This window comes from Caloenas nicobarica, chromosome 11 (genome assembly GCF_036013445.1).
Source record: "Caloenas nicobarica isolate bCalNic1 chromosome 11, bCalNic1.hap1, whole genome shotgun sequence".
NCBI lineage: Eukaryota > Metazoa > Chordata > Aves > Columbiformes > Columbidae > Caloenas > Caloenas nicobarica.
In genome coordinates, this window is record NC_088255.1 from 22,546,288 (window position 1) to 22,570,034 (window position 23,747).

Consider the following 23,747-nt stretch of genomic DNA (forward strand, 5'->3'; position numbering starts at 1 on the left):
CAGCCAGTCCATTAACCCCAGCAGCAGAGGAGAGGAATTACCACCACGGTATGGAAAATTCCTGCAACGCCTTTTGCAGCAAACCCCCTTGTGTTGCTGTTGGCCCCTGCGGCTCATTCGGCCGCTCTGCGGGGGTCCCAGCCCCACTGCCCGGTGTCGCGGCCACAAACCTCGGTTTCCCGTCAGGAAAGTGAGACGGTCTTCAAGCACCAACCCCCAGCTCGTGACATCTTTTATAATGAAATGGGCTCTACTTGGACATTTGCAAGAAGACGCAAACAGCTCATGCTTCCGACAGCTTGGCCTTTCATCGTGGCTAATTTGCGCATTTGTGTTTTGAATAACGTGGTGCCTGGCTTCTCTCCTCAGCTCGGTAATGAGATTTTCCACCATCACACATCCTGTACGCTCAGTGGCTGACATGTTTTCTAGATTGCAGAATTTATTGTGGTTAATCAACCTCACTACTGGTGCTTCTTGTTTCATTCATCAGCTCACTGGTAGCAGTCAGAAAATGTTCTCTGCTATAAAACAGTCCGTTATCATACCGAAAGTCCCTTCTGGAGAAGCGAGCTAAGACCAAAAAAAGAGTGGGAAAGCAGGTTCCCTCTCCTTAGCAATGCTTACCGGTGTTTTCTTTTTCCATGTAACTTTGAGGAAGAAATAGTGCATTCGAGCGGTTTGTCGCAGCAGGCACCAGGCAGGAGCGGGCTGGCGGGCGCCACCCGCCGGCGGTGGCCAGCGCGGCGTCCTGTGCCGCCTCCCCAGCCCAGCGAGCGGGGCAGCTCCGACGGGCAGGAGGGGCCCCGGCTCCCGCACCCCCTCACGCATCCACCCGAACCCGCGGTTTGGGCAAATTATTGCTGATGAGTCGGGGTAAAACACATGGAGGGTTTGACGCCAACGGTAAAAAACAAAAAGCCTCGTGTGTTGACAGCTGAAGCACCAGGTAATTACTTAATTGACTCTCCGATTCCTGCCTCGGCACAGCAGCCCGCAGCACTCAGGCTAAAAGCAGCAGTCCATTAGTAACGCCGGCAGCAATTCCCTCCCCAAACACGGGAAAGCAGAAACCGGGAGCGAGCCCCGTGGCAACACGATGCTTGGAAACCAGACGCCGTGTCCATTGCGCTGCCGCAGCCCGGCCGAGGGAACGCGGGTGCTCGGGAAAGGAAAGAAACAAGCCGAGCTGGTTCCCCAGCCCTGCCTGGCCCAGCAGGTCCCCAGCCCCAGGACGGGGGGTCTCGGGCCCCGGCTCCTGTGCCGGGATCACTGGTCCTGCTGAGCCGCAGCGATGCTCATCCCGGGCAGCACCGCGACCGGCACCACGGCAGCAGCTTTTTGTGCCAGGAAGGTTGTTTTCACAACAGACACAGAAATCCTCGGGCTGAGGAACCCCTGCTGGCACCTCGAGCCTTTCTGCCGCAGAGACGTGAACTCACACTGGTGTGAACAGAGATACAGACCCAAAACGTCCCAAATCGAGAGATCCCCTCCCCTCACCACCCCTGGCTCCTGCCCTCCCACACTGGTCAGCGGGACCATCGAAGGTTTAAACCAGCAAGAGGCAAACAGTTGAGCAAAGGAGTCAGAAAGGAATTGCAGAGGAATACTGCCAGAATGGGAAAGTACAGCTTGAATGAAATAACATCTCCAGGACAGTTTGGCTGTCAGCTCTTTAAAACATTTCCTAGGACTTTTCAGAAGACAAACCAACCATAACATTGTTTTCCAGAAGCTCGCCAATACACATTGGCTTTCAGGAAGGGGATGAAAAAGAACCAAATGGATACAGCAACAGTTTGAAGACAGAAATTCATCACAAGTTTCACATCTTCACCAGCAGCACATAAAATGATGGTTAAAGCTGCTCTATCAAGAGCATTTATTGCTCAGCCCCATCGGGGTGGGCAATGAGCACGTTTGCCCTGAGCCGTGTCCGGGGCCTGGGCTGGTGGCAGCACCGTGACCCGTCCCTCGGGAGCCCCCGCCGCCACGGGCCCCTGCACGAGCTGCAGAACCGCGGCCGTCGCGGCCACGGCGGCTGCCGAGCCTCGGGAAGAGCAGCCGGAGCGCCCCGCCAAGCTCTGCTCTGCAGCGCAGGCTCATCTCATTTTCAAAATCCCCCAGGCAGTTTGTTATCTTAATTAAGATATTTGTCTTTGTTAAATAGAACCGAACACATTTGCGAATCCACAGAGATGTGCCTCATTCATACTGATGGCCACTGAGGGTGGAATTAGGAGCTGCCAAGAGAGTGTCTGGCCTTTGGACTCTGACAACGGGTTTGATTAGATTTAAAGGGCTGGGATGAGTTTTGCTCCAGTGCTGGAGCTTCATTTCCAAGACACAAACCTCCACTGATTCTGTAGCATCAAGTGCTCCAAGCACAAGTCTCGTAAAGATTTCTGGGGAGGGATGAAGCGTCTCTGTGGTACAGAGCAATAGTGGTGCACCTACAGCAGTTACTCTGATCTCGATGTGTGAGATGTATTTGAAATGCAGTAAATTCCATTTCCTGCACTTTGCTCTCATAAAACACTTAAAGCAAATCACTTCACCAGCTGTCTCCTTCCACCTGGCTGGCAAGAGCAGCGATCCTGAAGCGCACCAGGAATGCGGCGCTGCTTTCCAGCCGCGCTGCCGTGGCAAAAAGATTTGCAGCTGCACAGAGCTCTGCAGCACCTCCAGAAGAGGATAACGCTGCAGCCCCTGCGGCCTGCTGAAATCTGCTTTCCCGTGTTTGCCTACAGGGAGTGAGCCTGCGGGTGGCATTAACGGGGAGCCAGGCCGGGGCAGGGAGGGTGATGCAGCCGCCGCACGTCAGCACTGGAGAGCCAAGGGTTGGAAAAGACCTTTAAGATCATCGAGTGCAACCATTAAGGGCTGCAACGCCAGGGAGAACGAGGATATTGTTCTGGCTGCATGCCGGAGTAGGGAGGGAGACATCCAAAGAAAAATATTAAAATTAAAACCACGGGTGCGGTCCAGCCACAAGTGACACAGGCGCAATTAATACACGCCCTTAGCAATTAACACATACCCTTCTCAACAAAGCCAATGCAACAGAGCATCTCCAAGCCAGGGCAGCTCCAGGAGCACCCACAGGGCCGTTGTCAGGGCTGATGGACTCCCAGAACTGGGACGGGACGGCCACGCACGGCCCACGCCATGGCACGGTACTCCGTTTTTGTTTCAAACACGGATGGAAAATCTTTACCTCATTTGCTAAAAGCACTTTAATGTCTTTACACAAGAAAAAAAAATAAAATGTATTACTAATTTGGATGATTTAATTCACTCAGCAAGACGGAAAGCACTTGCTGCACTTCATGTCCAGGTTCAAAGCATTAATCACTCTAAATTCTGCTACCATTTCCTTTACATTTCATTTTTATGTCATTTTTTTCATTCATTAGCTGTGAGCATGACGAGTGACAGACTGCCCTTAGGTGCCCCTTTAAAGCACACACAGTGAATAGCTGTTGGATCTAGCCACATATTGAATTATCGGACCCACCTAAATAAAAGGCAGATTCCCCTCTGAGCAGCTGCCAGGGCACCACGGGCACCGCCAGGCCGCAGGTTCCCCCGCTGCAAACCCCACGTTGCTCCCATGGGTTCCCGTCGCAGCGCTGGTGCGCTCCGCGGGGACCCCTCCGACGTACCAGCCTGGAGCTACGGACACGTCGTCCTGCGTGGTTTTGTGCTTTTAACTTCAGAGGGAAGTCAACACACGTGGAAGTGTGCAGTAGCGTGGGAAGCGTATACGTAAAGTTAATGATTATTACCGCTTCAGCCAGGGAACTAGACCTGTTGGAGAAAAATTACTTGAGTCTTCATTGTCAGCTAAGCAGAAACATGGTCAGATGTGGCCACTTGGTGTTTTAGAAATGGTGTGACATTTAGACATTCACATGGTGTGAATTTTGGGATTGTCACCTACAGGGACAGGAGCTGGACTCGATGATCCTTGTGGGTCCCTTCCAGCTCAGGTCATTCTATGATTCTAGACAGTCACACGGTCATTAAACACGGGGCAGGTGTCCAGGGCCAGTGCAAACCCCCAAGCAGCACCTCGGTGCCAGCCCCGCACGCAGGGACCGGCTGTGGTACGGGACGTGTCGGGCTCCTCCGACAGCCTCGGCCTGAGCCCTCCTGCACCCAGCGCGGGCTGGAGCTCCTGAGCAGCCACGGCACCCGCCGCAGGGACACCGCCACAGCACCCGCCATGGGGACACCGCCACAGCACCCGCCGCAGGGACACCGCCACAGCACCCGCCATGGGGACACCGCCACAGCACCCGCCGCAGGGACACCGCCACAGCACCCGCCATGGGGACACCGCCACAGCACCCGCCGCAGGGACACCGCCACAGCACCCGCCATGGGGACACCGCCACAGCATGCACCATGGGGACACCGCCACAGCACCTGCGGCAGGGACACTGCAGCCCACACCACAGCTATTAACACCAACGTGCCTGTGCATGTCACCCACCCCAACAGCGGCTGCTGCTCCAGCCGAGCTGTTACCCCAGCAGCGCTCGGCATCGCTCAGGTGTTACTAAAAGGAGCGACCGCAGGTGCGTTGCACAGATGGGAACATGAACCTTCACACTCGGGAGCATCATCCAGCTACATGACGGGGATACCAGAGAGTCACGGGCTCTTCCCGAGGGCAGACTCGGTGGCTGCGGATCGCCGACCCCCCCGGCAGCACCTGCCGCTGCAGCAGCCGCCCCCGAGCGCCGGAGCGCAGGGGACGGGGACGGGACGGGGACGGGACGGGACGGGGACGAGGACGGGACGGGGACGGGGACGGGACGGGGACGGGCTCCCCCGGCTCGTACCGCGGAGCTGCGGAGCGCGGCCCCGGAATGAGCCCCCGGCCCCGGGACGAGCCCCCAGCCCCGGGACGAGCCCCCGGCCCCGGGACGAGCCCCCAGCCCCGGGACGAGCCCCCGGCCCCGGAATGAGCCCCCGGCCCCGGGACGAGCCCCCGGCCCCGTCGGCCCCGTCCGCCCCGTCCGCCCCGTCGCCCGCGGGCGCTGCGGGGGCGGCTGCTGCCCCCTGCTGGCGGCTGCTGGTCCCCGCCGCCCCCTCCCGCCCCCTGCTGGCGGCTGCCGGCACCGGCCCGCCCGCCCACGGGGGTGTCGAACGATTGGGGCTAAAAACGACAAAGTGAGGGATTCCGCGGGTCTGTGCTGAAGCCGTGAGATGACCCCAACAGCGCAGAACGCCCCGGGACAGGACAGGGTGCGAATTCCTGCTGCGTAGATTTTCTGGTTGACAACATAGAGTTTGGAACAAAATTCAGATAAGTGTGAATCCTTAACTAACCTTAGGTAATCATAATACTAAAATACACAGTGCTTTTTGAATAACGAACATGATAATTAGGCAACTGGATGTTTTAAACATGAAGCAAAATACATCAGCATGACAATGTGTAATCACATGTGGCAAAGAAAACTGTTAATCACCCACATCTGCATCTTGTTACTGTCAATCTGAGCTGAACCAAGCCCAGCGCTGCGCTGGCTGTGTCAGCGCCCAGCAGCCAGCTCTGCAGAACTGAGATAAACCCAAATCTCTCCACTCTCTGCGTGGACTGGCTTGTTGCGCACCGAGGGAAGAACCCGCATCTTCGGGACAACACTGGGGACACGTGGGCCTTGCTGGTGGCCGGGGGCAAACGCTTCCCGCAAGAAGGCAGCAGCACCGGGGCTTTGCCTCGTGCGAGCCTCCAGGCACCGGCGACGCTCTCCCGCCAGGAACACGCCGCGCCGGCACGGGGCACCGCGCACCGCCCGGTCCAGTCCCCGCAGCCGCTGCTGCCCCGGGGCTGCTCTCCCAGGGAAGGTGCCCAGGAGCCTCCCCCGGTACGTGGAGCCTCTGAGGGCGAAAAACGGGCCAGGGTTGGATCCAGCTGCTCACTGGGGTGAGAGCAGCCCGGAGCAGGGCGGGCAGCCAGGGGCTGTGCCCAAAGCTGCACAAATCACCTGTAAAACGGGCTCCCACCTGCAGCTGATCCAGCCCTCTCCCTGTTAACGTCCCATGCAGACATCGCCAGCTCTGCTCCTGCAGCTGCCACACGTCAGGGGTGGATTGAAGGAATCGGGGTGGAATGACAACATCAGGGAGCTCTCTGCTCCTCAGCACTGCCAGGATGGGGAGGAAAGCGAAGCCACACACCAGCAGCAGAAAAAACAATGGAAAGAAACATAACACAGTGTCCGAAGAAACTGCCAGCAGCAGCCGCCTCTCGTCAGCACGGGTGTGAAGTGGAGCTGTTTATTTAGATATGGAGCTTTTTATCTGCTCAGCAGCAAGGAACAGTGCCCAGCACCCCAGCTGTCCTGGGGCAGGGTCGGTGTTTGTCACTATTTGGGGCAGGGACAGTGTTTGTCGCTATTTGGGGCAGGGTCGGTGTTTGTCGCTATTTGGGGCAGGGTCGGTGTTTGTCGCTATTTGGGCAGGTACAGCAGTTCTGGCCGTGCAGAAGGGCTTTGCACCCAGCAGCCCGAGCCAGGAGCTGGGGGGGCTGTGGGAGCAGCAGCAGCTGAGGGTCCCCCGCGTCCCCAGGCTGCAGTGTCACCGCTTTGGGGTGACCTTGCCCTTGCTGCTCCCCAAGCGGGGCAGCGGGATGGTCTCTGCCTCACAGAGGTCGCTGATGGAGGCTGAAATATCACATCTGCAGCACCACACGATGCTGCGGTCAGCAAAGTGGCAATCAGTCAGGAAGAATTATGACAAGGACTGAATTAAGCATGTACAGGGATGGGATGAAATTAAATATTAATAGTCACTCACCACTCAAGATCATCTCTCTTGGGCAGCCTGCTTGAGTAAGGCCCTGCAAGACATATGACCAAGGCGACCCACTGGCTAAATAACGATTCCCAGCTCTCTGGACCGCGGTGTGCCGCGGTCACAGCCCGGCGCTCCGGCACAGCTCGGGCTGAGCGATGGCGCTGAGCACAGGCTGCGCTGGCAGCCCCAGCTGCTGCCGGCTCCGCAGTGACCATCCCCTCCCAGGCCGCCGTTTGTCTTTTATTGTCCTACTTCTCTCTTCCCCGCACATCTTTCTGGTATGCCCAGGGCTGCAAGGAAAGACCCGTCTGTGCCCTCAGCGGTTCCCATACACACACACAGCGGCACAGCCGGTCGGCTGCGCTGCGGGACCGCGGGCCCGGCTGCGGGTACGGGCAGGGGCAGCCGGGACGCGGCATGGGGGCTCCGGCCAACAGCATCACCACCTCCAACCAGGGCGTGGGGATGAGGGATGGGGAGCTGCTGGCACGAGGGCAGGTGCAGGCAGGGCTGCTGGACCACACGGCTCCCAGAAGAAGGAAACACTCTGAAACTACAGCTGGTGTTTTTGAGAAAAGTTACGCAGTTTTATTCAACGGGTTGAGTCCACACCCAACCAGAGGCTTCATCTACACGGCACCATCACCACACACGACAGACCCACTCGGACACACCAGCTGAACGGCATCCCAGCAGACGTTACAGAGACAACACGCAGGAGGACGAAACTGTCCCCAAGGGCAGCCAGAGCGGGTTCCTACGGCTTCCCGGCGTCCCCAAACCCGTCCCTGCCGGACTGCGCTGCCCGGCCCCTTGGCAGCAGATCACGGTCAGGACAGCTACCGCCGCACCGCGAAACCACAACGCTGCCAGTCAAATAACAGCCCAGGTTTACAAAAATGACCTACCAGGTACTCCAGCCTCGGGAAGAAAGCGCATGGCCGTCACCATCCCAGCACCGACACGCTCGTGCAGGTTGCCCAGGGGTCTGTACAGAGAAGGGGTTGGCAGCACCCAAGGCAACACTGAGCCCCGGGAGGGTGGGGGGCACCCAGCTGTCCCTCCAGACACGGCACCGGGGCAGGGGACGGGTCCAGGCAGGTCTGCAGGGACCAGTCCTCGCTCTGCACGGCAGAGAAACACCGGCTCTGTGCACACACCGTCCCCGTGTCCCCGAGGAGCGGCCGTGCCGTCCCCCAGCCCTCGGGGAGGCACAGGCAGCGCTCATGCCGGCGGCTCGGCCACGGTGGCACCGGGAAAGCCGCAGCCTCGCCCTGCGCCCACAGGGTCCGAGGCCAGGGGCAAGTGACACAGGAGACACGAGCAGGTTCCAGTTGCGGTACCGCTACCATGCATGGGATCCAGCTTTGTGCCGAGCCAGCTTACAGAAAAATAAACACTTCTGGCCTTGAATTTACAGTAGTTAAAACTACAGTTTGAATAACATATTAAAAAGGGGTAGTTTATTCTTCAACAAAATGTCTTGGTTTTCTTTAAAAAAAAAAGTTAAAAAGGACTTCAAGAGCAATCACGCCCAGCACAACACAACTGCACAGAGGGAATCGCGGTGCGCACAGCCCCTAGGACACGAACTCCAAGCATTTGTTCTGGTGCTCAAAAAGGCACTTAAAGATAAGAAAACAATAGTATTAAAAACCAACAACAAAACAAAGGAAACCAAAAGGCAATAATTTAATAGAAAGACACTGGAACTGGTACCGTATCTTCAAAAGTAAGAAGGGAAGAGAAAGAAAACCCTGATAAACATGGGTTTGCTATCAAGTCATCTTTGAAAGTATATAAAAATTTTAAAAACCAAAAAAAAAAAACCACAAAAAACAAACAAACAAAAAAACCAACGACCAGAAGACTGGCAAAGCAAATGTTCTCCAGGAACTAAATGGACCAAGAAAAAAAAAAAAAAGAAATTACTGGCAATGAATCCACAGCTCTTGTGCCAAATGGGTTCTTCCCTCCCCTCCCAGGGCGTTTACTGGTTCCTCACCCACCCGCACCGACAGACGCGGAACATCTGCTGAACATCTGCTGAACATCTGCCGCCCCAGCGCCAGCGACCGCGGGGCAGCCGGGGCGGGAGGGGGGCAAGAACTATGGAGGAAAATAAACAGCAATATGAACTAACGGCGGTAATTACAAACGTCAACAACGTTACCAGACAAGTACATAAACACCATTTCCCCTTACAGCATCACACGGAGGAACGAGGACAGGTTCACCACATACAGTACTTCTCCCCCACTGTACACTGAAAGGTTAGCTTCGCTTTTTTTATTTCTTTTTAATTATTATTGTTATTGGGTTTTATTTTTACACTGAGCTACCTACTAAGTGAAAAGTTTTGGTGAGTGGCATTGGCTTTCATCTAATCCTAGCCTATTTTTTGTACAGTTTACACGTTAGCAGTTATTTCCAGCACGGAAGCACGTACAGCGGTATTTACAGAGCCGGGCGGCGCGGGGACACATGCTGCGGGCGGGGGACATGGCCGGGCCCGCGCTGCCCCCAGCCGGACACGCTGCGCGGGAGGAGGAACGTGGAGCAGCCGTCGGCGCAGCTTTGCCGTGCAGCTGAGACCCACGACGGCCCGTTTCACGCTGGCTTGGACGTAATCGTGTGGAAGCGACCAAATTAAACCCCGGGTCATCGCACAGAAATCTGCACAAGGAGGAAAAAAACTGCAGGAGAAGCACAGAGTGTCTTGAATTCAGTGCTTGCAGGAGAGACTTGATTATCAGACAAAGTACCATGCAATCCCCAGCTCTTTCTGCATATTTTTTCTCTGGGTTAAATGTTCAGAGGAAAAAACAAAATGTAGATTATTTTGCATAAACTCAAACTGTTGTATTATATAGTACAGTACAGAAAGTGCAAAATATCACCCCATCAGAGTGGTTCCGCCCCTGATATGGTCAAATATGGCTCATGCTTTTCATGCAAGAAGATGCAATCTGAATCAAGACCCTCATGTACTGCTGTGCAACTTCAAATAAAGGAACCTCATTGTACCAAAGCCTCCTCGCTTGTTCAGTCCCGTCTGTCGAGATACCATCAGGTGTCGTTTTTTTCAAAAAAGAAAAAACAAAAAAAAGAAGTGTGTGAGGAAAGAGAAACGAAGCATCTCAAAACTGTAACTATTTATGCTTTACCACAGGTTTGTCACTAGTCCTTGTCCATTCTGAAATCCTGAAGAAGATGGGAGCTGCGCGGAGCCCACGCGCAGCAGCGATGCCACAGGCCTCCCGCGCTGTCCCCGCGCCCGCCGGTGCCGCCGGCCGGGCTGTCGCTGCATATGCGACGGCGTCTTGGGGCTCAGGCCGAAGAGACGCTCCAGCCGCCGGACACACTGGTGGTTATGAACTTCCAGCTCTTCTTCAACGGCCAGCAGCGAACAAAACCCACTGTATCTCCCCCCCCGCCTTTGTTTTTTAATGCCAAGAGGTGCAGAAAATAAATTCCAGGATTGGCCTCGTATTGCTCAACGCACAGCTGCTACGTACCTCCACGCACACGCGCGCACACAAATAGCCTGGAAAAAAACCCAAATCTACCCAACATCTCTAGAGAGGACATTTCAGAGCCAGTTTCTGAGGTAAATCTACTTTTTAAAAAAGTCACCAAATTCTGTACACTTTTTTTTAACAGATACTTCTACACAGAGCGTGTACTCTCCAGTGCCAACACGCAGACCCGCTGCCTCCTCCTGCCGTAGCACTGCAAGCTCGGGAAGTGTTTCTGCATGATGGGGTGTGTGCACGCACGTATGTACACACACACGTATGTACACACACACGTATGTACACACACACACGCACGTACAGCCATTGGGCCTCGGCCGTGCACTTGTTCCCCTTCTGGAGAGTCTCCTCTTGAGCGCGGCTCCAATCCCCCGCTTTGCTGGGCCGGGCTTTGCCGAGCTGCTGGCCCCGCTCCCGCCGTGTGGGTGCTGGCCCTCCCCGCGCCCCGGCCTACATGGTGCCCGACTTATCGGCCGCGCCGCCGGGGAAGAGCTTCTCGGTGGGGGTGACGGCGGGGCTGCCCACCCCCGAGCTGCTGCTGCTGCTGGAGCGGTGCTGCACCACGGGCCGCACCGGCCGCATGGGCGGGGGCCGCAGCTGGGCCCCCGCCAGCCGCGCCGACAGCGCCGGCTTGAACGTGGTCATCATCTCGGTGGTGGAGCTGCTGCTGCGGCGCATGGCGGCGTCGGGGTCCCGGATCAGGATGGTGTGGAGGGGGCTGGCGGGCTCTGAGTTGGCGGCGCCCAGCGGGGGGTTCTTCATGGGCTCCAGCGTGTCCAGGACCACGTCAGGGGCCTGCTTGGCCGTGTTCTGCCTCTCCAGCTCCCGCAGCTCGTTCAGCGCCGTGCTCATGGTCTTCTCGATGTCCTGCGAACGCCAGCGACAAGGGGATGTCAGCACCGCGCCACAGCATCGCCCCGCTCCCCTGCACCCCCCGGGAGAGCCCCCACCTGGCACGGGTGTGGGTCTGGGGGTCTCTGACCTCGGGCACACGGTGTGAACTGTGGGGCTGTCCTGTGCAGGGACAGGAGCTGGACTCGATGATCCTTGTGCGTCCCTGCCAACTCAGGACATCCTAGGATTCTCTGACCCGAGAAGGGGCCTCGAGGCAAAGCAGGAGCTTCAGGAGAAGATGCGAAGCCCAAACTCTGGCCGCACAAAGTTGCCTCTCGTCTCCCAAGTGGTCTGGTCACCAGCTCCCTAGGGAGCAAACCCCGAGCACCACGGCGGTGGGGTGAGCACCAGCCTGTCACATCCCCGCGGGACAGGCCATCTCCGCTCCTCCCCCAGAGCTGAGGCTGGTTCTGCCCAAAATCAGCCGCCTTGCAGCCTCTGCCAGACATACCGACTGCTGTCCCCGTGCCCACAGGGCAATGGCACGTGTGGGGACCGAAACGCACGTTTCGGGGTGAGCAGCACGACAGCAGCTCACCCTGCATGAAAGAGGCAGTGACCAGGCCTCTCCATGGGTTTCTCCAAGGAGATCCTCTGGAAAGTGAACCCAGTCCAACTAGAAGTGCCCATTTAAAGGAAATTACCTCATTGCCTACAACAGTAGCACTGACAGCCTCATTCAGAAATAGAGAGGCCCCAGCTTGGCTTCGCTTAAATCTGCCTTAACTGAATTAAGGCCACTGGCTCGGAAAGAGACTGGCTGAAAAGTGACTTAAGGCAACTGAATCAATTGTTTAAAGAGTAGCTCTAGTTAACTCTCCTCGTTGTCCTTGTGTAGGCGAGTACTTAATCTTATAATGTCTACAAAATGCTCAGTGAGCCTCAGATAATGTTCGGAGGATCAGCAGAAGGGAAATAATTGTAAAGTTAGCTCCAATTAATTCTATTAAGCTGCTCAGATAATGAGAGAAATCATTCCCCCAGAGCTAGCCCTCAGGACTACGACGTCCAGCAGCCCTACAGACTTCAGGGTAAGTACTGATTTACGGCAGCTGAGTGAGCATCTTTTCCAAGGTTTAAAAAAACCACCCCAAACCCGAGGAAATCGTTCACATTGTGCTCTATCCTCAGCATCCCCCGTCCCTCGGGAGGCTGCCGAGCCCACGGCCACGCTGCTGCCACCAGCCAGCCTGGGGACTCGGTGCACGCAGCGACCCGTCCCCAGGCAGACGTGACACCGTGTCCCTGCTCGAGCCACCGCTCAGGGCACCCACTGCACTACCACCATAACTTTGTAAACTAATCACCCAAGCGCAAGCTCTCGATGGACAGAGAAACTGGGCAGAGTGCTGCAGAGCGAGAGGACAGGAGCGTGGCTGGTGGAAAAGCAAAGAGGACAGCGAGAGCTCTTCCTGCCATCATCGTTAAACCCCACTGAAAGCTGCTGATTTGACGTGTAACAGCCTGCCATTCCCGGTGGCACAGGGGCTGCCAGGTGTGGGCACGGTGTCCCCAGCAGCTGCGATCCTCGGCTGGGGCACCATCGCCCGTCCCACGGCTGCTCCTGCCGAGGGTGGCACGAAGCCAGCATCAGGAAGCTGCTGAAATGGGGTCACCGAACAGCCCGTCCGCAGCCCCGAGCTCCTGCCACAGACAGACCTGCGGGGACCGTGCTGAGCCGGGATGTCCCCGGGCCGCTGGGGACTCCACAGCCTGCTCCACAAGGGACCAGCTCTGAGACGTCACCAGGTTTGGTGTGACCTGATTGACACCTCATGGCAGGGAGAGACCTGCAGCCTGTGCTGGAGGTAACGCAAATTTAACTGATGGCCTAGGGCAGTGTTGATGATGCTGGATGGCTGGAGGTGTCATATCAGAATGATTTTGAGGTCCTCGCTACAAAAAGCCAGTCACAAACCTGAAGCACTTTTCTCCAAACACTGAGCATCAGTCAAATTGTGATCTGGCAAATCCAGTTTTCTCCTCCTAAGCTCCTTACAGAGCATCAGATGAAGATAATGCACTTCCCTCCCTGCAGGAGGTAAGAGCTGCCAGTGCATTTTGGTGGTGGATCGAACGTTTCTGGAAACTGTTTTGAAGAAAGGAGGTTTGTGGAAGGAGGCAGGATCTCTTAACAGACCAACCGAGACAGCTGGAAGAGCTGGGAAGCTGCCGGCTGCCCCTTTTTACCTTTAACTGTCACAGCTAGACCAGCACTGCGATTCTGAAGTGTTCTGAGATGGAAGGGGCTCTGCGGCATGTTCCCAGTGACTCTGATCTTAGGCTCTCGATCCCTGGGCACCGAGAGCCACTTCACAACCCTCTTACCTCAGCAAGCGCTTCAGCTTCTAGAGATTTCTGATCTCCGAGACTACTGTGTCTAGTCGATCCACCGGCCGGTCTCAGCGGGTGCCCATCGGACAGGGCCTTCCTGTCTGGGAAATTGATGCTGCCCGCGCTGCCGAATGTCGCCATTCTGCGCTTTTCAGGACTCTCGATTCTGCCCCTGCTCAGAGGGATTTTGTGGGGGCTGCTAGGGCAGGCGGCTGCTCGAGGAGGAGTGTCTATGGCGGAGCCCATCCCTCGGGGTGGGCTGTGCGTGTCCCCCCCGCTGCGACGGCGAGGGATAGCTGCACCGTCAGACCTCAATCTCACTCTGCAAAGAATCCATCACAAGACCAGGTCACCATCCATCAGATGGAAAGCGTCTGGTTGCATGCTGTAAGACAATGGCTCAGCTCGGGGAGTTCGGACCAAACCGAACTCCAGCCTTTCAGCTCCAGAAGACTAAGGCAAGAGGGAAGACAGACATTTTAGCCAGAGCCAAGAAAAGGGACAGCGTTGTACCTCCTTTACTTGTTAGGATCTACACTAGCAGAGCACATGAAAGCCCCCAGCATGCTCACATTGTCCTGCAGCGCTTACTGGAGCCTTTCCTTCTGCCTTGCCCTGCACCACACAGCGAGTCCCCACGCGAGACAGCGACCACCTCTGTGTTTGTATGAAAATGAGAGTTTCCTCACCGGCCCATCACTCCCCCAAAGCCATAGTCCACAATATGATCTGTTGGAGACTGGATGTCGTTCTTGGAGGAGGCTTTGTCGTCCAGCAGCGGCCCGCTGCTTGCCTCGCTGTCGGCTTTCTGGCTCAGGCTGTCGGAGAACGCATCATCCCTGGGAAAAGGAGACGCTGTCGGTAACGGGGCTCTGCCCCGGGAGAGAGGCTGGGGCCCAGCCACAGCGCGGGCTGAACGTCACCGCTCCAGCAGCTCCGGGCTGGGCCAAGGCCACCGCTTCAGGCAGCACCCAGAGCTCGGGAAAAGCAAACATCACGTCTCCACATCCCCCTGTGCTGTAGTTGCCATTTTAATGAGCGCAGGTGCAGCACTTGTGACAGAAGTGGCACCTGTGAAGGACCCGGGGACCGGCCCACAGGCCAGCTGGGCACTGGCCAACACCAGCCCGACATACACAGGGGACAAGGCCGACATTAAGCCTGGCTCGTGCCACTTTGAGGAGACAATGCCAGATGGGGTTCAGCACACTGAAGTGCAGCATTTAGTGCTTGGCTTTATCAGCCTGAAGGAGAAACGATCCGAGCCAGCACATGGCGAGGCAGATGTGAGCAGTCCAGACTTCTCACCGAAGTGGTTAAACCTCAGAAATGTGACCACCTACTGTAGGTGGCTGACGTGGACCCTGCGCAGGTGACTGTCACACCTGGATCAACGCGTGCCGCTCCACTCACATGTCTTGCACCACGATGTACTGGTGGGGTATGAGCCCGTCCACGCCGTTGTGTCTCCCCTCCCACCAGTCCTCCGACGCCCGATGGTACAGGAGCAGCGAGGCCCCTTTCTTAAAGGAGAGCTCCCGAGGAGACCGCCCAACATAGTCAAACTTCGCTATGGCTTCAATCTGCTCCACTTCTGCAAAGGAGAGAGGCACACATGCAGAAAGGCTCAGTTCAGCAACCACAAGGGCACAATAAATCCTAGAGAGACTTCTCAGCAGAACAGCAGTGATGCTGCTGCCCCGGCTTCCCGAGAGCACCTTACACTGAGTACAAATCATCTTCCATTTAAAGTGATCAATTCTTTTTGTTCTTCCAGCCTTCCTGGAATTTCTCACAGACCCACAAACTACCAGCAGTTACAAAAAGCTACAAACCAGATGAGGAGTAGTTGAAATTTCCCTGTGTACATTTGGCACCATCACCAGCACTCCCATTTTCTACCTATAAAGTGATTCCTTCGGTTACAGAACTCCATTATACTCCAGACTGAGAGCTTCTCAAGCTGTATCAGACACCATGATCAAAGCCCTGTTTACCTTCTCTCCCCTTCCTTATCCTGGAGACAGTTTGGCCTGAATTATTGATAAGTAACGAATTCCCCTTTGGGGATCCCATAGAAACGATGATCCCGGCTCTGGCTGGTCGACTGCTCGGCATCACACCCCCACCTCTGCAGACCTGCCCGGCACTCCGCCTCACCGCTCCTCCACTTTTTCTCATTTAAGCTCCACAAACACCAGGGATTCACAAAGCAGGAGCTCAGGGTCTGAAATTCAAGCGGGTTGAGGCAGGACTTCACTGTGGGAGGTTGTGAGCACAACCTGGGAAAGGGCACCGTGGTGGGCTCTGCCGCAGGTCGGGGTGCTGCTGGGAACCCACCGAGGAGCCCGCCGAGCAGCCCGGCTCTGCCGCAGGTTGGGGTGCTCCGGAGGAAACCGGGAGGCTCTCCCAGCCCTGGTACAGTGTTGGGTCTCCCAGTGGAGGGAGTGCATGGCGCAAGGGAGAGGGCCAGAAGGAACATGTAAATTCACAAAATAAAGCTGCCCTTCTTCTCCACACTTGCACCACAGTTAATCACCCGGAAACTCCAATTGGAGCCATTAATGCAACCACTGAAGCACAAAATTGGCTAAACAGCAGCTTGCTCTCCTTCATCTTCTAGTCCTGTCAGCTCCTGTCTGGGGCTGAAGGCAGGTCCCGAGCTGTCCGACCCAGCTGCGCCCGTTGTCCCCTCCCTGCGGTGTCCCCAGCCGGGCACGGTCTCCTGCCACGCTCCAGCCTCGGAAAGCCTCAGTGTTTTGTTGGGGCACACAAAAGCATCACCCCGCACTGAAGTGCCAGACACCAGCCCAGCCTCCGACGCGATCGGGAGCAAAGCGCACGCTGCTCTCCTGCCCCACAGCTCCCCGAGCGCTCCCCGCTCACCGTCATCGCTGGTGTGCGGCTCCGTGCCGTTGTCATGGTCAACCTCATCAATGGTGCCAGGCTCGCTGTGCGGGCTGTCACTGAAATAAAATACACCCTGCTTTCAAAGAAAGGAGGAGATTCTATTCCCAAGGCGCTTAGCAAATGTAAGGAAATTCTGGCCCCAGTGACACTTGAGAGAGTTATGGTTTTAGCTTTTATAGGACTGAGGTGGTCATTTTAAATCACAGCAGATCTCTGAACTCGCTTAGTGGACAGCAGACACTCGCACCACGATCTGCAGGCACAGAACATCATGTTCTGTTGCTCATGCATCTTACTTGTATTTGGCAAAACAAATACAAAGTGATACCAAGCTAAAATGTTCCACTCACTCATTTACAATAAGTTTTAGCCTTTTATCCTCCCCTCGCATCAGTAAGGATGGTAGCAGGTGATCAGCGTAGGGAAGATCAAGTCTCAGAAATTTATAAAACTTGCACACAAATCAGTTCAAGTCTGTGACAAATATGGATTTGTTCAAACAAAGTCAGATTAGAGTTGCAACATCCTCCAAACAAACGTGTAACATCACTTAGACTTCTAACATGGTGGTTTGTTCACGGAGTTTTCCTATCCTGGTACACCAAGTAGGGCGAATTGTGCACCAGCAATCGCACAGAGCTGACCCCATCCCTGGCTAACGTAAACTCATCTCTCTTCTAATGCTGACAAAACAAAAGGAACTGGAGGTTCAGGTTAACTCTGGGCTAAGGGATTCCATCAACCAGCAAATTATGATGGAACTACGGGACTTGGAACTGGGTTAGAATTGACCTAAAATCCTGTTTTGCTCCAAACATGCTTCTGTGAATCTGCAGCTAAAAGATTTTTTATAAATATTAATATTCATATTGGACACAATTTTGTCCTGAAGTTTCTACTGAGGTGTGTAATGCTGAGTCAGCATGAGAAAAATAAAAACAAAAACTGAGTGAAACTGCCTCTGTTTTCATTGGGCAGGCTAAAACGAAAAAGAAAACTGATGTATGCAAGTAGAAAAGAATCGGTTAGGTGTGCAAAATCCTCTTTGTTTTATGGAAGTATTTGTAGCTAAGAACCACACAGACAGCCTGGTATGGAGTAAGATTCTTAGCCAGTGTAAAACAGCACAAGCATATCAAATATACGTCACTTGCACACCTAATTCGTAACAGATATCAGAAATACAGGCCTAAAGGCACGTCCGGTCTGCAGAGGGGCAAATCCACCCCAGGCTGTGCTCAGCTGCCCTGAACACCCAGTCTGAGCCTCCCAAAGCTCAGCTCACACCCAAGCCCTCGCAGATGTGCCCCGAGAGCCCCGCTGTGAGCCGGGTCAGGGCTGCCTGCCGGGAACCCAGCACAGCTCTGGTTCTGTCACCGGCTCCCTCTGACGCACAGTGCCACAAGATCACCCCAACGAGGGGAGCCGGCTCCAGGTCCTGCCCATGGTGACGTCCTGCTCCATCCTTACCAGTACTCCTCCCCACCAGTCATGCACTTCTCGTAGACGGGTCCTTCCAGCTCTCTGTGGCTGGGGAAGATGCCCTCGTGGTTAATGATGATGGTTTTGATGACCTCGTTGACATGGGCTTGGCAGGACACCGGATCCTGCCCATCCGGGATGTGCATCAGCGTGGGCCCGAAGCAGATGGCCAGGTTGTAGGGATCCATCATGTTCTCGTCGCTGTACTGTGACAAGCTGCAACACCAGTGTCAGGGAGCTGCGGCGCAGGCTCAGAAAAATATCCCCCAACAGTCCCCACTGCTCCAGAAATCACAGCTCAGGGCTGATTGCAGCCTTCCCAAACACCCCACGGCTCCGCAGGGCTGAGGGAGCAAACAGCCCCCGGTGGCAATGCCAAAAAGGACTTGCCAGCAAAGATGGGGAAGCCCTGATAAAAGGGAGGGCAAGGAGAAACTCAGTGAAAGAAGGAACAAAAGACTCACTGATTAAGGAAAGCAAAAAGGTATCTCATGACAACGATGACAGCCCGAGGCAGAGTGACGACAATCTGCTGGATCTGGTGCACCCTCTCGGTGGGGTTCTCGATTTCTGGAACACAGGGACACAAAGCACATCTTTAAACCTGCTCAGGACCAGACAACACGGCGCCAGAGGGACTGTTCCAGACCTAGCAGTCCACTCCAAAAAGAAAACAACGGCCCATTCCCAGGTTTTATCCACTGGTTTGGCACTGAGGTACAAGCAGAGAATCAAGCATAGTGCTCTTCTGCAGATGAATTCACACGGACGTTCGGATTCAGTATAAACAGCAAATAAAGACATCTACATGGTTTTGTTTTAAAAATAACTGCTTATGCATTATTTAGTTCATTCCTCAACCACCACTGTATTTCTCAAAAGCTTGACTCAATGTGGCACAGGAAAACGGAGCACTGCTTGGTTTTCCAGTGCAGATTTTTCAATGAGGTTTTTATTCGCGTTTCTCTCACGGGTTCACCAGCAGGTCCCGGTGAGTGCTGCTGCTCCAGGCTCCCACCGGCCGCAGCAGGAGTTTAGCGTGAGCCAGCTCCAGCCAGCACCGCGGCAAAGCCACCACTGCCGCCAGCAACCGCGGCCCTTCCCCAGGACGGAGGTGACACAGAGCAGCCTCCAGTGCCACCTCGCCCGCCCGGGGACTCCACGTGACAGTTAATGCTGGGCTGTCAATTCACAGAGAGCAGAGTCCCAAAGCCGCCCGCGAGCAGCCAGGCTCCGGTGCACGGCAGAGGTGTTTCCTTTACTGTGCTGCCTCAAACTTTTGACATTTCCTAATCACCATAAAATTCACTGACAACATGTGGCTGGGCTGCCAGTTCTTCAAAATTCTGAGCAAAATTTGGCTTCACTACATAGATGGAAATCTTTATAATATTTTGTTTGGGAAATTTTTCCTTTTGAGGAATTTATCAATCCAGTATTATTGCTTACTCTGTTCTCTACTTTTTCAGTTTGGTTTTACTTAAGAGAACATTTGTGAAAAATAAAATCTGGACAAAAACTTACAATAGATATCTGTTCTGAAACCCAGAGGAACAAATTGTCTTGAAGCGCTTGCCTTTTTCCCTTAGCAAAATGTTTCAACTGGCTGTAATCCAGAGGAAGCAATGGAGTATCCATCAATCACCCCACAATACAGGCACACCCCTGAGTGAACCACTGCAAACAAAGCGCCTTTTCTACCCAGCCATTTCTCATGGGCGTTTGAGAGATGCTTCCATGTAAACTCCCCTCCCCAGAGCAAACCCCAGCTGGGATTTCTGTGTCTGCAGTCGCCCGCTGGCCTGAGCTCGGAGATGGCTCTGGTGATCCTCGTGATGCCAAGAAGAATTTAAAAGAGCCACAGCAAGACGTTTTACCTCTCCCCCGTCTCCAGCACTGCCAATGCACACCCTCAATTTCTTTTCTTATAGCCCTTCATACAGCACAAGCTGCTACCTGCAAAACTCAGGTGTCCTTGCCCCCTGTTTATTGCTTCCCTTGTCCCACCCTATTCCCCGAGAAGAGCTGTTGCATGTACTTACTTATAGTAGATATCAAATCTTGAAACCTTTCCTTAGGAAAGAGGGGGTTTTCCAGTCCTCGGAAGTAGAGCTTCAAGACTCCAGCCACTGAATTAATGTCACGTTCATTTTGATCGTCAGCAAGGGGATCTTCACCTGCCCAGAGAAGAGTTTTTATTTCCAGCATTACTGTCAAGTTGGACTAACACAGCAATTGTTTTTTCCCAGCTCAGTGGAAAACCAGAATTGCCCACAGTCCTGAACACCCTCCCGTGTGCGCGATGGTACCGCTACGCATCTTGCCAATGAGAGTCTGATAACGTACGCTGTTACACAGCATCGTGCTGAGACACACTATAGCTCTACCTACAAAAACCCAGCATGCTGTGGAGATTTTAAACCTTTCCTGAAGATGAGGATGTTATTAAAGGGTTCTCCCTCACGGTTTCCAGCCCAGTGTGTTTTTGCATCAGAGAGCTGAGCAGATCTGAACGACGGCAGGTGAAAGCTGGAGACAGGCTTGGCTGGAGGATGCAATCATGCCTCTGGGACGGACCAAACGGTTCTGGATAGCTTTGCACTGACTTCAGTCTACAAAAGGCTTCCAAAACCTAAGGGCTCTGGATACTGACTCCTCTTAAACTGGATATGCAAATCCTCCAGCCTTCGACAATCCCACCACTGCCTTCTCCATGGGCCTGGCCACCTGCACCCTGTTTGATGCTCTGAGATGAAACGCGGAGGCCATTACCCACAGCTCCCGGTGACAGCAGGGCCGTCTGTCCGTCCTGCCAGCCCTGCGCTCCGGCCAGGTGTTCTCACCAGAACCACCACACACCCCGCACCACCAGCGGCACACATGCAATGCTGCTGCTCCCTAAAACCACCGCTGCTCCCCAAAACCACCGCACGCCCCGCACCGCCAGCGGCACACACACAACGCTGCTGCTCCCCAAAACCACCGCTGCTCCCCAAAACCACCGCACGCCCCGCACCGCCAGCGGCACACACACAACGCTGCTGCTCCCCCAAACCGCTGCAGCAGGAGGAAAATGGATCCCCAACATTTCATGGCTCTCATCTGAGGCTTTTGTGCTCTCAGCTAACAGAGGAGATCTCTGTACCTCCCCCTACTTCTCATACTCTTTCCCCACGTGACACTTTGCTACCTCGAGTTGCCCAGAAGGGGATAAAAGCTCGTCGTGTCTCAGAGCAGAAGGGCCTTCAGCACCGGCTTTACACCACGTCTGATCCCCAGCACCCCCAGGCCCCCCTACAGCTCCGCTCTGCTCGCCCGGCCACGCACCTCTCTCGAACGAGTTCTTGATGTCGTTGACTTCCACCTGGGAGCCGGGGACTCTGAAAATGCCCTGCTGCTGCAGGCCTGGAAAAGAACAGCGCCTTAGGAAAGGTCCTGTCACTGGTCCGTGACACTTTCTGCTGAAGAACAGCAGGAACCAGGAGTCACTGCACCCGGACGGGCCCAGAGCACGAGGGGAGACTCGGTTACAGGTTACATTTCTGCTCGTGTTCTCCAGATAAAGTGCTGAAAGGGCTCCCGTTGGCCTCGGGCCCAAACAACAACTTCAACCTCAGTAAGCGCTAACAAAACTGAAATATTTGCCAGCCATCCCATGCTACAGCACAGCCAATGCCATTGTAATTATCACCTGAGCCCAGGCGGGGAGGGGGCAGGCATCTCTGCTGTATTTTATTGCTAACTACAAGTACTTGATTTCCTTCGCAGAAAGTTGATGTTACTGGATCTACTTACCATACAAATTGATGTAACGAATGCAGCTTTCTACTACAAGCGGAATAGCCTGACCCGAATCCTTCATGAAAGGGAAGAAAAAAGTAAAAAAATTACTGGTTTGCTGGTAACAAAGCACAGGAAACGCATTAAAGATTGCAAAAACAGAGATTTGAAAATCAGTGCCATTGAGTTTAGTAAGAGGACAGGCAAGAAAAGGAGGTGTTACACACATCAAGCCATCAAAAAGTGCTGAGTATACTACGTGCAGTCAGTTATGCACAAAAAGCGTTCACTGCAGTGTGTGACAGACAGCCGCTCACTGCCTGGCTGAGACAGCGACTGATGCAACGGGATCACAGCTATTCCATTGCAAAGGTGTAATGCGGAGCTGAAATAAAACTTGTGCTATACCTGTCTGATGAAACAAGCTTCCAGTAACAGAGCTTACAACAATATTGCCACCTAAAGAAAGAGCCATTGTCAGCAGATGCTAAAAAAATCCAAAACTCTACAGTATGTGACATGAACTGCCTGTATCTGAACCTGTGATGAGTTCTGGCTTTTGTTCCAAAGCTGTTTCTCTGCAGGCCCCTCGTGGAAGGAGCTCAAGGGGAACGTGAGCTGTGTCTGACTGCCTAAGCGGACACTGATTTTCCTCAGGGCTTGCTTTGGTTGTTTTTTCCAGTAGAGTACAGCTGCATCTCTCTGGTTAATTTACTCCGTCTTGTAGACGGGCCTCCAGTAAATACCTGATTTCTCGTTCGCGCATTCCTCCTTCCTCTGAGAACACAAAAAAGCAGCAGAGTGGGAAAAAAAGAAAAGATTAAGCAAGGATAAGTTCAGTTAGAGGTAAGCATCTCTTTCGGAGGCCATGAACGCTCAAATGCAATGGCAGCTCAGCAAGGTCCAGCCCAGGCCCTGGGGCTGTGTCCCCTCCCACCAAACTCTGTCCGGCACCTGCACCTGAGCCTCGGCCCCGGCACCAAGAGCCTCTCGGATTTCTTCCCTCCCTGAACCCGCGGCACTTGCAGCAGCCCCAGGCCAAGGCCAAGGCCAAGGCCAGGCCCTGCCCTAAGCCCGGTCTCAAGGACAAGCCCAGCAGCTCAGCACCGTCCCCAGGGAGTCTCTGCTGGCTCAGGACACCCGTCTGCTCACAGATTTCCCCCGCAGATAATTCCTCCTCCACAGTGCTGAGCAGACTAGGCTCTAATGAGCATTACCTTTTTTAAAACCACTTTAAGTAAGGAATAATTACAAGTATTAAAGAGATTACCAGCTTTGTCAGCCGGGCCTGTGTATTACTTGAGACTGCGCTGCTTATAAACATTGCTCTTAGGCTTACGGTTGCACTCAAAGAGCCTATGAGAATAAATCGAAGCCTGACAATGCCTATTAGTTTACCTAATCCAACGGTTTGTCATTCCTGCTTCCTACAGTATTTTCACTAAAGCTTTCTTCAGCGCAGGATTAAGCACCCTGAGCGGCTGGAACGGCATCGCCTCCTTTGGAACCCTCCAGCATCCGGGCGACAGCGAAGTGCTGCGCTTCGGAGGGCAGCAGTTAGACAGCAGGAGGGATCCTCTCGGACACATCCCACAGCCGCATCTCTTCAGTTTTCTCCTCAAATCTCTCCTTCCGGCTAATTTCCTGGGATGAGCAGGGTCAAGTCCCCCCTTCCATTGGGACTGCACTGGTATTAGTTGAGTTAATCTGAGTTTAGCCCAGCTTAAACGAAGACGGCGCTCTGGCCCGCGTTTCCGAAGGGCACAGGCTGCATGTTGTCGCCTGTCCCGCCGGCAGGTTCGCTCTCCTCCCAGGTTCACCCAACTGCGCCGGGCGGCACAGCCACCCCAGCAGCTGCCACGGGATGAGCCGGCTGGGCTGGCTGTTATTAAGACGTTTTGTTTAACAGGATACACGGCTGCCCGCCCACACAGCCACCCGCTGCATGGTATTTCAGTTCAAGGCTGACGGTCCTCACAGCCAGGAGACACTTTT

General features: G+C 54.5%; 1 protein-coding gene across 4 annotated transcripts in view; it reads right to left on the bottom strand.

The window, feature by feature from the left end:
* Positions 1-7,408: 7,408 nt before the first annotated feature.
* The window catches only part of SRGAP3 (SLIT-ROBO Rho GTPase activating protein 3), an 89,306-nt gene continuing 72,967 nt past the window's right edge, over positions 7,409-23,747 (bottom strand). The window contains exons 13-22 of one of the 4 annotated variants that reach the window (XM_065642316.1): positions 21,768-21,828; positions 21,300-21,377; positions 20,015-20,149; positions 18,437-18,542; positions 17,961-18,188; positions 16,467-16,546; positions 14,994-15,174; positions 14,270-14,419; positions 13,575-13,902; positions 7,409-11,219 (exon numbers count right to left, since the gene is read on the bottom strand). In XM_065642316.1, the coding sequence (XP_065498388.1) occupies positions 10,803-11,219; positions 13,575-13,902; positions 14,270-14,419; positions 14,994-15,174; positions 16,467-16,546; positions 17,961-18,188; positions 18,437-18,542; positions 20,015-20,149; positions 21,300-21,377; positions 21,768-21,828 (1,764 nt within the window). In that variant the 3' untranslated portion in view covers positions 7,409-10,802. Of the gene's footprint in view, positions 11,220-13,574; positions 13,903-14,269; positions 14,420-14,993; positions 15,175-16,466; positions 16,547-17,960; positions 18,189-18,436; positions 18,543-20,014; positions 20,150-21,299; positions 21,378-21,767; positions 21,829-22,160; positions 22,530-23,747 lie in introns of those variants that run through there. The other 3 variants (XM_065642317.1, XM_065642319.1, XR_010606786.1) reach the window with 3 other exon arrangements.